Raw genomic sequence first — 13,039 nt, forward strand, 5'->3', positions numbered from 1 at the left:
TTGATGAACCTGCACTGTTACCAGTAATAATATAATAAAGCAGGTCCTACTTACTAGGTCACTGATTGTTCTTTAAACACATCTAGCTTGTTTTCAGTGTCTGCATTGCCTTTTGTGCACCAGACACCGTGACAAATTTCCAGCACAGCAATTAAACATGCAGATCACCAATTGCTTTCAAATATCTGCCCAATATTCAGAATTCAGACCCTGGTCCCAAACTGCCTGTTCAAAGACTTAGCCTCCTCTTTCACAAAAACAAAAGGCAGAATAATTCCACCAGGTTAAATGGTCATTCTCAACCCTTTGTATTCAAGCCTGTAGCAGCCTCTCACTCCCTCAGACAGGCCCACTGTCATCTGAGCACCACACTAGTTTTGTCACAATGGATCATTGGCAGAAGGGATCTTATCAATTTTCTCTGCAAGAGCCTGGCCCCAGCAGCCTTACGTTGACTTGTGCCTGGTCTCAAGGATGCGCACATGCAAAGGGTTAGGGTAAGCTCACAAGCTTCGCTCACCAACAGAGGTTGGTCCAAAGAAAGATAGATATTATCTCACCTACTGTGTCTCTAAGATCTGGCATTAACAGCGCTGCAATCAATAGTCTTTTCATGTGAGGACTAGGACATTTGTCCTAGCAGCAGTGTATTTTAAGGTGAAATATCACCACTTTGTGAAGTCAGTCAGTGGCCACGATATTTTCACATTCCTGGTTGAGTTTCACAATCAGGGTGGATTCCTTAGGAAAACTAAGATGCCCCTGGCCTCCTTATTGGTTTGGGGCAGTTCTAAAGACTTACATATATTTGGGCATAAACTTTTCTGGGTAAAAAACCCACTTCTTCAGATGCATGGAGTGAAACTGCCCACACTTCCACTACGTGTGTAGGCAGTGCCTGCATCCAACTAGATTTGGGTTTTTGACTTACCCTGTAGGTGGTGTTTAAACGATCAGGGCCCGAGTCTGGCACCAAGAGCTTTGCCATTGACTTCAGTAGGCACCTGGGGGCAAAACATGGAACTGCCCGTGTGCTGCTGCCCCTAGTTAGGGTAGACACACTGATGTCCACCAGGGGAGGTTCGCAGGGTAAACGGAGCCCTAGCCGTGATGATATTGCTGTAGTCAGCACAGCTGGTGTAAACTCTTCCGATAACTAATGAAACTACCATTCAAGTTGCATCAGTCCCTTGTGCTCAACTCTAGGCTATGGAATGCACAAACTCCTGCAGTTCTGTCAATTAATCACAGCTGTTCAATCAAAGACTCCATTAACTTTTCCTGCAGAAGTCCTGTCCTAGCACAGCTTGTGAAGAACATTTGGGGCCAGGGTTTCAAAAGCACAAAACATCAATGGGAGCAGAGTTAAGCTAGTTGTTGGAAAATGCCAGTTCCTCAAAACTTTTTTTTTTCCCTGAACGGAAAACTTCACTGAAACTGATCTGTTCCTGCAAGGCCTTTTTCAAAATGACACGAGTTTTTGGTTCAGAAAAGCAAGTTAAGAAAGAGAAGGAAAAAAATCTAAACAATTTTTGAAATGATCAAAATGAAGCATTTTGTTATTAATTTCAACGTTTTTGGCCTGATTTGGGATTGGAAAATGATTTCCCACCCATCTCTAATGCTTAGTACTGTTGAAAGTCCTGCCCTTATTATCAAAACCACCATTTATGGAAACATTTCACTACCTTTTGGGAGCTGTCGCAAGCCCACAACACACTTGGGTCATTTGGTGTCTGGCCCAGCTGCTCACATGATTCCTACAACACTGGCAATTAGGGTTTGTCAGACTATCACGTTCTATATTAAGACAACGTTTGTTTATATTGCCTCTAAAACTAGAGAGATGTGATTCCTAGTTACATGAAAGTGCTCAGTGCTGTTTAGTAGTAGCTTGTAAACCTGTCAAATAATTAAAACAAAACAAAAAAGGTGATTAATAAATGTAAACTATCTGTGATTGGTAAATACAAACATCAGAGCTATACTTAAGCCTGCTGCCTATGTGATGTGCTTTCTTAGTACTGACCTATTTTAAACCCCTTTTGCCAGTAATGCACAACCAGATTTGTTAGTCGGACGAAGGGTTCTTAGCTCAGTTGTATAAGTGTGTCTCCGTCACAGAATGTAGTGGCAGACAAGAAAGGTGGAACCCTCATCCTCGAGGATCTTGTTGTAGTTGGACAGTGTCATTTTTGAAGTTAATTTTCCTGCACTTACAGTGTTTCTGGCTAAGATTCCCAGGAAGAAAGTGAAGTTGGGACTGTGTGCTGACATCACCAAGAACAAACTGAACTGCAGATGGGTAGATGTGGTATGAATTGCACTACAGAGCACAGTGTTTCGTATTGCTTTTTCCTATGCATTCAATTAGGGACACAGCTTGGGCCTAAGTGTATTTTGGAGATATTGAGCAGTGAAATCATATTCCCTTTAGCTTTTATTATAATTCAAACCAGATACCACTTTATGTTGTTTTTGACATAATACTGTGTTCTAGCACTCATCAGTTCAAAAGGAGTACAGAATAGAACATATATAAATAAATAACTTTTCACCAAATGAGCAGCTAAGTTAATATTTCTTTTAAAGCAACAAAGTTTCTTGTACCCAGCTGTGGAGAGGGAGGGTGTACTCTATTAAGTTGGTGCAGTGGAACAGAGTGCAAAACACCTTAAACTTGCCTTTAAACATCTCAAGGATAAACAGGTTAGTAGCTCAGCTCCTTGGAAAGACGAGGTTACGAACACTGAGTCTGATCTACGATGCTACTCCAGCCCATTATTTTATATACAGACTACTACCAACCAGACGGTGTTTCCTGTGCTGCTGGAAGAAGCAGTCACATGTAAGTCAAGTCTCATTAGTTTAACAAAGTTTGCACAATCCCCGGAGTCCTTGTCACCCACGAGTATCAAATGCTCCTCTATGGAACCAGGACTTACAGTACATTTTGGAACTTAAATGTGAGTGCTCTTATGACCAACTTATTGAATGTTTATTTTATTACAGCACCGTGGCCAGTGGTAAACTACAAGGAAAGACTGTTCACAAGTTCAAAAATCAAGTGATGCAGCACCTCCACACCCTGGGGCTCGGGGTCTTTGGCTACCAAGCATGAAAACACATTTGTACATCTTCCCATAAATATCTTTACATAAATACGTATTTTGATTAAAATTCCACACAGACAATAAAAAAAAATTAGAGGATGAGGCGCAGAAGTCCACTAATTGCCCATTGGAGAAAAAACTGCTGCATCTCTCTGATAGAGTAAAAATAAAATGCTTCCCAAAGTTTGTTGAGCATGAAATTCCAACAGCATTTCTCCCAGGTGTGTGACTTTTTACACACTTGTTCACAGGCTCCTTGCTGAGTTGTGTGCAATAGCCTCAAACCTCTTAGGCTGAATTCCTGTGTGGTTAGTGTTAGCTAAGACAGGTTCAGCAGAAAGACCAGGGGCTTGTTTACAGGCTGACTCTTGTTTTCCTTGAACATGGTGGCTGCATGACCTAATGTTTCACAGGCTGGAAAACTTCCCTGGGAGAGAACAGGTAGGATATTCTAGCTGCCACAGCTACAAGAGAAGAGAGAACAATGTGAGATCTTATAGAAGGCTCAGGTGTGTAGGGCAGAATGCCCTCTCCACCACTGCCCTCTGTTGGACTGATTCATACCTACTCAAATGCCATTGGTTTTCTCTATGCTAGGCAGGGTAGAGACACCCAACCTAGCTTTAATGTATCTACTTGCCTGAGGAAGGCATGCCCCAGCTAGCCCCACACAGCTGCCGTGTCGCTGCTGTTGGTACCCACCCTAGTGTAGGGTATGGCTGCAGTCACACCCTCCGTGTCTGAAAGCTCAACCACTCTACCTGCCTAAGGGAAACCCCTTGGGTGAGAGCTTGTCAGGTCCAGGCCATAGGGCTGCTTTAGCTGAGGATTGTGTCTACACTAGGCTGTGTTAGTCCTGCAAAACCCCGAGGGCATAACAGTACTGGGGGGTGCCCTCATATTAAAAGCACTAAACCACAACCCTTTGCATCTTGCCCCAATCAGTTACTGGTGTGGGGTGACAGTGGGAACGATGGAAATACCAGAACTGCTGCCTGAGGTTACCTTCTTGACATGTAGGGCCTATGTACCCATTAACGCACGTGCACTGGCCATTCTGAGCATTGCAGAAAGAATTGACAGGGCCACAGTCACAGGTCAGGGCGCAATCTGGGCCAAATTTATCCGTGCGGCAGTCTGGAGAGGAAAAGGCAGAGACTGTTTGGAGGAGCTGGAATTATTTCAGCAGGTTAGCTTGCAGAACTAAGCACAGGGCTGGTGAAAGGTAAGGGAGCAGTTTGCCCCACGAGAGAGATGGGATGCTGTACCTTACCCTGGATTTGTTAGACCACCCCAAGGGTCCAGAGAGGAGTTCAAGTTCCATTCAGTTGTTGGCTTCTTGACTCCAGCTAACTATCGGGGCAGAGGAGTGTGCGGTCAGGGGGCCACCCATCTACTAAGCGTGAGATGGACCATGGCATTCAGTCACTGCTGGGAGACCTAGAGGTGAATAGTCTCGCATCCCATAGGAACACCTGGAGCCATCCAGTCCTCCATGTCAGTACTTGTGTTTTATGAATGTGACCTACAGAGCCAACGGGCACAATTCTCCTCTCGCATTAGTGTACGGCTGGTGCGAGAAGAACCAGGTCCCATGCCGTCTGGCTAGGCCACAAAAATGCCCCTCCCTTTAGTAGTCCCAGCCCCAGACAGGAAGTGATGAAAGCTCATCCGTCCTTAGATCACCCTCCCTCTTACGCGCTTGGACACCTGTTATGTTTGTTGCAAATAATCCACGCTCACCCAGCTCACACTTGGCACCAGTTTTTCCAGGCGGACACAGGCAGCGCCCAGTGACTGGATCACATGGTGCGTTTCCTTCACAGTCACACAACTGCTGGCAACCCTCTCCATACCGCTCCTCCTCGCAGCCTGTGAGCACAAGAGAAAGGGGGATGGGCAGCACAAGGATCTTCAGCCCTTCGACCAGTGCTTTTCCCCACACAGCCAGTCTTCCCATTTCTGAGCCAATCCTGTGGGACTCACCCCCCCAAGACAAGAGACAATCTTCTTTACGTGGAAATTATCTCAAGGTACCGGGAAACCCTGCATGCTTCTTCCCTCTGAGGGCAGGGCCAGGACTGCACCCCATTAGTAGGAGGCCTGTGTGACAGAAGCTGATTCGGCAATTGGCCCTGTGGGCTCAGTTTAGTAATTACCCCCACAGAGTGTTGTGCAAAACAGCAAATTTTGGAGGAGGGAGAAACAATTGTTTGATTATTGATGTATTTTTGTGCCTCTGCTTGCCTAAATTTGAGTCATTCCAACTGGCTCAAGATAGCAGAAAACTGGTGTCTAAGAAATCACTGGGAAGAAATGTTGTCGGGGATCAGAGCAGAACTCCAGGGTTCCATTGCTGTCTCCACCTTCCCTGGTGTCAGAACACCACAATGGGTCTGGCACTACTGAACGAACTCACTCAGTGGGTTTGATGTTTGAATACTACCTCATACTTACTGAGCCAGAGCCCTTTTAAGCTTATCTTAACACATGTCCTGTTTGCCAGCAGTACCTTCCCCCCCAATGCTGAGTGCCTTTGGTGCCAGCTGGAAGTAGATTTACACACTAGTATAAGAGATCAGCACTGGGCCCTGTGTATGCAGTGACAACACTTCACCTTTTGATGGGAAATACGCTGAAGTCATCTATACCTTTCTGACAGCGGTCTTTGTGGAAGCCAGCAGGACACAGACACTGACCGGTCACTGGGTCACAAGTTGCTCCATTTTGACAATCACACAACTCCTGACAATGAAGTCCATGGAAACCTGGAGGGCAGGCTGCGAAGGAAGCCAGTTGGAAAGTTCATTAGTAAGCACAGAGCACTTCAGTGGGGCCTTATTCGCTGGGGGTCCCAGCAGCTCACCCTCCTGCTAACTCATGGGAGGAAGCATGAGCCCTTTGCACTGGGAAGTTTTGAGATGCAGAGGGACAATCCTGCTCTGTGTTATGAAGGGGCAGGGAGGGATTAACCAGTGGTCTTTCTGACACTTATCCTTCTAGAGAGCAGGCTACTGCTCTCCGTCTGCCTTTTAGCTCCATGCTGTACACTAGATCCACAAATAATCATCATTTATTACAGTAGTGCCTGGGAGCCCCATTCATGGAGCAGGCCCCCATTGTACCAGGCGCTGTACAAACACAGAACAAAGGACCTGAAAACTATCCAGTCAGCTCCTGAAATTCAGGAAGATTGTTGAGTGTAAAGTTTTACTCTTTCCATGAATCTCAATAGCAAAAAAATGTAAGCTCAAAAAACTCTTCACCCATCTTCCATTTTAGTGAACAACAGGGGAAGATTTAAGGTGAAAAATGCAAAATGTCATGTGAGAGATGAGGTGGTATCTTTTATCGAACCAACTTCTGTTGGTGAGAGAGACAAGCTATTGAGCCACACAGAGGTTAGGGAATGGTACTCTGGGCTAAATGCAAGAGGGAACAGATTGTTTAGCATAAGTAGTAAGCACATGTTCTAAGGGACCATTCAAGGTAGCGTGGCCCATTAACACCTCTGCAGTTATAGGACAAAACAGGTGTGTTGGTGGGTTACAGATTGTTGTAATAAGCCATAAATTCAGGGTGTCTGTTCAGTCCATGAGTGTGTGAAACTAGCCAGTCTTTCCGTTTGATGCAGGTGTGTCGTAGCACTGCCTTTCCCACAAAACTGCTAAGGAATCTGAGGTCCTAAAAACAGATCTATTTGTCTGACCTGAGCACACTAAAGAAACACAGACATTCCAGTAGGGACCATGTTGCTGCTTTTTTGTACTCTGGATTGTTTTTAAGCAGTTGCTAATGTGGGTCAGCTTATGTGTGCACAATCCCAGCTCACACAAAGGACAGGACATTCAAACCAACAGCTTCTTTAACTTGACTGATAACCTGCCTAGTGACGTACAGGGCTGCCAGACAAACACTGCAAATGCAATTTCAACCGGGCTGTGCAATGTTATGACCAACACTAGGCTGACAAAGGCCACATGTCAGGGCTCAAGTGGATCACCCAGCTGCTTTGTCCACATGCCTCCTTTTTACCCCTCCCCAGGACAGCGCAGTAGTGAGCTGGCCCTGTGCATTACCAAGAATTCTTCCAGTGTGCTGATGCCTGTGGTTTTGGCCTCTGCCAGAGGCAGGATACTAGACTTGATGGACCTCCTGGGGGAGGGGGGAGGAGAGAGAGCGAGTGTGTGTGTGTGTGTGTGTGTGTGGGGCCGGCCACTGGGCCTCTCACTTGCTCTGATGTTCAAACTGCCCCTACGCGAGTCAGCTCGGCTCCTCTGCCTTATGTCTCCTGGTGCTCACATTAAACATCTTTACAACACAGCCTCGGAGGGCAGAAGGAGCAGCAGTTCTGCTGCCTGAACTTACTTTGCTCACATAAGTGCCCATAGTGCCCGCTGTGGCAGTGGCAGGCGCCCGTCACTTGGTCACAAATCCCATTATTCCGGCACGCACAGTTCAGCTGGCAGTTGGCGCCATACTTCCCCGGTGGGCAGTCTGCGGGGAACACATCCAGAGAGTAATTGGCACACGGCTCATAGGCGAGCATGTCCTGTGCTGCAGTGACCTGTGGCCAGGCCATGCCTCACAGGGCGCCCTGCGAGGGAGGGCGCAGCTACGCCTGTGGCTACGGCAAAGAGGGCATCAATTCTAAACACAAACTCTGTTAGTTTAACGATTGTCAGCCTGCTGCCAGGCCGGAGCACTCCGGGGGGTTTACCCAGTTCGCAGAATTTCCCGGTCCGCCCAAGCCCACACAAACAGGAGCCGTCGGCCGCATGGCAGATTCCTCCATTCTGACAGGCGCAGGTCTGCGTACAGCCTGCCCCATACTGGTTTTTCTGGCAGACTGAAAAAGACAAAGGAGGAGAGAGTGGGAACCCAAATCCGGGTGTGATCAGACACTACAGCAATGGGGGTGGGGTACCTTGCCTGTACCCAACCCTACAGCCCTCTCCAACCACGGTGGTGAAATACCCAGTCTTGGTTAAATGGCACCATGGTTAATGTTTACCGTGTTCACAGCTGGGACCAGTTCTTCCTGCTGGACAAATGCAGATGCCTGTCACATGGTGACAGGTGGCTCCTTCTCCACAGGAACACAGGTGCATGCAGTCCTTGCCATAGCGACCAACAGGGCAGCCTAAGAGAGGATTCACTTCCATAAGAGATGGTGACATTAGCATTCTTAGAAGCAGGCTGTGGGGCACAGGGCACTTGCTGGAGGATTCGCTGCACCTTGAAGTCTTTAAATCATGATTTGAGAACTTCAGTAGCTCATAGGTGAGAGGTTTATTGCAGGAGTGGGTGGGTGAGATTCTGTGGCCTGCGCTGTGTAGGAGGTCAGACTAGATGATCATAATGGTCCCTTCTGACCTTGAAGTCTATGAGTCTGAAAAGGAAGGGCTTCGGTTTGGCTTAGAGGGGAATGTGTCTGGTGGTTAGAGCTCTGAGACAAGGAGTCAGGACTCTTGGATTCTTTTCAAGGCTCTGCCACTAACTGTGTGATCTTAGGTCTGATTTGGTAGAGAAAAAACAAGAGCCATCTAGATCACTTCTGGTGGAGGAGGAAAGCATTTTAATGGAGGCTCCAGAGCCAATCAATGGGATGGTGCAAGGGTGAACTGCCAGATTAATACAGCACTTCCAGACCTGGGAGCAATTATGGTGCAGAAAAAACCCCAGCAAGAAAGTGATTCTATTTCAATAAAAGCAAGAAATTAAATCAGTTACTTGGGAGCTGTAATAGTGGACAGGCTCTTTCCTCTCCTGTGTGATTCAGAGGAAGAAAAAGTAGTGCACACAGCCAATGGTGTAGTGTTGTACCTGGGAGAAAGACTTCCTTCCTGACACTGCAGCTGAGCGATTCATGTCCTGAATTGGAGGACTGGAAAGGACCTTGAGAGGTCAGTCCTGCCATGAGTGCAGGGGACTGGACTAGATAAGTATTATCTAGACCATCTCTGACAGGTGTTTGTCCAACTGGCTCTTAAAAATCTCCCATGATGGAGATTCCACAACCTCCCTAGGCAATTTATTCCAGTGCTTAACCACCCTGACAGTTAGGAAGCATGAAATTATCTCTCTGGCTGCACATCATGATCATCTTAAACTTCTACCTGGTGCTGTAGCTCCCTCTGGTAAAATCCATTTTGGCAAGAGCTTGAATTTTTGCAGCAATTCACTTTCCCTTTGTTTAGCTGATGTATCATTAGAACCATAACAATGCTGGGAGAAAAAACACCCATCCCCCAATGAGTAATAAGAAAATTCCCTTCCACAAAGGTCTTTTTGGCAGGGTCACCATTGCTCCTGCAGGGGTTTTGACAGAAAACATTTTGCTGGAACCCAAGAGGAAAAAGCTTCATGAATCTGTTCTTAGAAGATGAACCAAAGCTGTCAAGATTGTGCCACGCTCAGGATATTATTAGTATTGTGTAGAGGGGGTATTATTCTGTTTTGTGGCACATTTACTGTGTGACTCCCTTCCGCTTTAATGTCTAAAACCTTTCAAGTGTAAGAAACACCCCGAACTTATGGATTTTTGCTTTTATTGTAGTTCTGGACAGTGAATCATCTAAAACAGGAGTCACTGGGAGTCAGAGGAAGAAAGAATGGTCCATGCATTTCAGTAGTAATTGAGAATTCACTCCCCGCACTTCCTCTGCTAACAGACATCTCTAAACTAGGCAGTGAAAGATACTCAGTGTAATGTTTTGCAAAGCTTGACTTGGAAGACAAATGTGCTGCTTCAAATCTACCTGCAATGTTCTTAGACTGTGGCCTGCATCACAACTGCTGCTCTCTCTTGAAGGGCAGCATCTCATTCATGTGCATGGCGGCAAAGGAAGCTGCACACTCACCAATACTGCAGTCAGCTCCGACGTACCCAGGGGGACACTGACATGTCCCTGTGGTGGTCTCACAGTGTCCTTGATTCTTGCACTTACACTGCTGCTCACAATTGGGGCCATACCAACCAGCTGAACATCCTGGGGGGAAATTTAAAAAAAACCCAACGCTTAGAAAAATGACAAAGCCCAGACACTGATCATGTGGCATATGCACGGACATTCACAATGCAAGTGTCTCCTCCCCAATCTTTATATTTAAACACTAGGTCGTGGATGACAAGGTAAGATGATTCGAAATAGTGTGTAGCATGATGGCAATCTAAGGGGTCCGCCGATTTACTCATCAACATAAACGTTTGTAGAGACGTTGTTAACCATGGTTTACTTGCTCATAAAACAACAATTGACATTGATGAGTAAATGGTGTTGGTATGAATATATGCCAGACAGTGACACCACCCAATTCACTTCACTCAGTGAGAGGAGGTGGGAGAAGGTCATTTCCTGTCTATTTTGAGTGAGATGCTGCTGATTTCCTGACTAATCTGAACAAAGATCTCATGGTGAGCCAGAGAAACCGGTCCAGCTGACATGACATGCACACCAGCAGGATGAAGATTCAGGAAGCCAGGTCTGTTCTTGCCTAATGGACTGCATGATGGAGTGGACTGTTTTGATTAGATACAACCCACATATTGTGACAGAAATAATCAAAGCGCAAGGCTATCCTTCATCCTCCCAGCACCTGCTGACACAAAGCACAGCATAAAACACAGGGAAGTGCTCACAGCTCCAAGGTACTGGCTTCTCAAAAGCAGGCCGAATTCCACATTTTATCTTGCATTAGCCAAATCTTATAGAACTATAAAAAATAATCAGCTAAGTCACTGGTTTTCAAGGAGGCTCCTAATGGAAAAGCTATTAGTGCAGTGAAAATACATTTTTAAAAAACACTGCATAGAAAACTTTGAGCAAAAATGAAATTGGGGGAAGATTATTTTAAGAGGGCTGCAATAAGGTGCCCATCAATCCCCGCCCTTCCTCCAGTTGCGCAGTCAAAAGGACGAGGGTGAAAGCATCTCTAAATAGCCCTCCTTGCTCTTGGCAGAGGGAAACTGATCCAAGGAGTTTTACACTTAGAGAAAAACAACAGTACAAAATTCTCTGTTGATCATACTATGTAGCCAACTTGCCCATGGGTTAGATGGGAAATGGCAGAATGTGGCACTTGTGTATATTAAATTGTTTTTCATGGCACAAACTCACTAATTAGTAAGAGGAAGTGTGTGTATGGGGGTGAGAAAGTGCATGTATGGGTGTGGGTTGATGGATGGATGTATGAGTATGCAGGGACAGATGGAGGAACAAAGGGAACAGAAAATGCCTGTGTGGGCAGAATCATTTTCCCCATTACCGGCAAGGTTCACAAAGACATAACCTGGGAAATGTTTTTTAAAATCTCAAGCTGCATGAGTGAGGGGAAAGGAAAGCACAGTGGGAACCTGGGATGACAGCCAATCCGAATGCAGGAGGTCCCATATTGGAGCTGTCCCAAGGCTCCTGGAGTTCAGTTCCTGGCCTTAACTAGTATCCAGTGCTGCAGAGGAAGGTGGAGTCCCCTCTTCTCTGATTAGGGAATTGTGAATGCTACCAGAAACTTCCTTCCTGACCCCACAAGATGATCAGTTTATGCCCTGATACATGACCATGGACTCTCCTTGGAACACTCAGCATGAAGAACACAGTCCCTGATTCGCTACCATGCAACAGAGAGGCTGTAGGTGAAGTCACATGAACCCTGACAATGCTGAAGACAAAGGTTAGAGCAAACTCACTTAGTTGGCAATTTCTTCCATGATAACCAGGCGCACAGATACACTCCCCAGTGACAGGATGACAGTCTTGGTTCACTTCTGGGCACTGGCAAGCCTGAGCGCAGTTCAGCCCAAAGGTGCCTGCCAGACAGGCTGTAGGAAGAGAGAAGATGAAGATACCACAGCATTATTGTGGGGGCTCATGGTCTCCCTCAAAACCCTACTCCCTAATTTATTGTCATTTTTAGAACTTCACTATAGAGCAGGACTTATTGGTATCAAAACCCAGAGCCATGATTTAGAATGGCCTTTAATGCGCATGGTCTTCATCCGCCACTCAAAGCAAGGGGAAATGGGAACCAGTCTCCCTGGTGTATCCTGTTGTGAGGAGCATGGGGGTAGCCGCTAGGATGCACAAAGGAGTGGGATTGAAGAGGACTGGAAGTATTTTCAGATACTAGATGCCCTCTGCAATCATGCATCCACACATGCACAGAGAGATCTGAAATACACACACTTACAGACTGAATAATGTGCTCACATGCCTCTGTCTCTCCCAGACTTGCTCATATCCACAGGAGCTCTGTCTTACTCTGATTTATTGCTAATCCTTTGGATGGAATATACTGCTCTGGTTTCCTACTTGGCTCCTTTTGCTCTGTTATGATTATGTGGGCATGCACTGCCTGCCAAAGTGTGAGCTGCTATTTGGCAACGCATTGATTTTTTTTTAGTAGTAATGGATTGAGCCGTCTAGTTCCCTGGACTCTGCTAGTAACCGTAGAAGGGCTGTTCCCTCCTCCGTACATTGTTCACATCCATGGCCCATAAATCCTGGAGGGCAGCCACACTGGCCAGTGACATGGTTGCAAGGCGTTCCTGGGGAACAGTCGCAGCGGCTGGCACACTCCTTCCCAAATGAACCAGGCAGGCAGGCTGTAGGAAGGAAACAAGGTGGGGAAAAGAAATCAAAACAAAAGGTTTGCGAATTCTTCCTAGTGCCCAGCACTAGCAGGAATTTTATGCCCCCAAAATAAAGTGTAATTAAAGGTTTAATGCAATATTGTTGTAGCCTTCCTGGAAACGTGAAAGAAATGCCCCATTGAACACTGATGTGAGCTGAAGACACGTCATGTCCCAACTGGGCACCTTCTGTCCAAGGAGTTGCTAAGAAGCCGATGTCTCCGTAAGTGAGCAAATCTCAAAGTCTGGCTGCTTCCCCCAATCATCCCAAGGCCCCCTTTCCTTGGCACACTTC

General features: G+C 46.3%; 1 protein-coding gene across 8 annotated transcripts in view; it reads right to left on the reverse strand.

Moving 5' to 3' along the window:
- Positions 1–2,436: 2,436 nt before the first annotated feature.
- Positions 2,437–13,039, reverse strand: part of MEGF6 (multiple EGF like domains 6) — a 254,954-nt gene continuing 244,351 nt past the window's right edge. For all 8 annotated transcript variants that reach the window (XM_073316365.2, XM_073316363.2, XM_078849309.1 and 5 more), the window contains 10 exons: positions 12,589–12,717; positions 11,803–11,934; positions 9,977–10,105; positions 8,128–8,256; positions 7,834–7,962; positions 7,482–7,610; positions 5,765–5,893; positions 4,857–4,985; positions 4,119–4,250; positions 2,437–3,577 (listed from right to left, as the gene is read on the reverse strand). In XM_073316365.2, the coding sequence (XP_073172466.2) occupies positions 3,513–3,577; positions 4,119–4,250; positions 4,857–4,985; positions 5,765–5,893; positions 7,482–7,610; positions 7,834–7,962; positions 8,128–8,256; positions 9,977–10,105; positions 11,803–11,934; positions 12,589–12,717 (1,232 nt within the window). In that variant the 3' untranslated portion in view covers positions 2,437–3,512. The remainder of the gene's footprint in view (positions 3,578–4,118; positions 4,251–4,856; positions 4,986–5,764; positions 5,894–7,481; positions 7,611–7,833; positions 7,963–8,127; positions 8,257–9,976; positions 10,106–11,802; positions 11,935–12,588; positions 12,718–13,039) is intronic.

This window comes from Lepidochelys kempii, chromosome 18 (genome assembly GCF_965140285.1).
Source record: "Lepidochelys kempii isolate rLepKem1 chromosome 18, rLepKem1.hap1, whole genome shotgun sequence".
Lineage (NCBI taxonomy): Eukaryota > Metazoa > Chordata > Testudines > Cheloniidae > Lepidochelys > Lepidochelys kempii.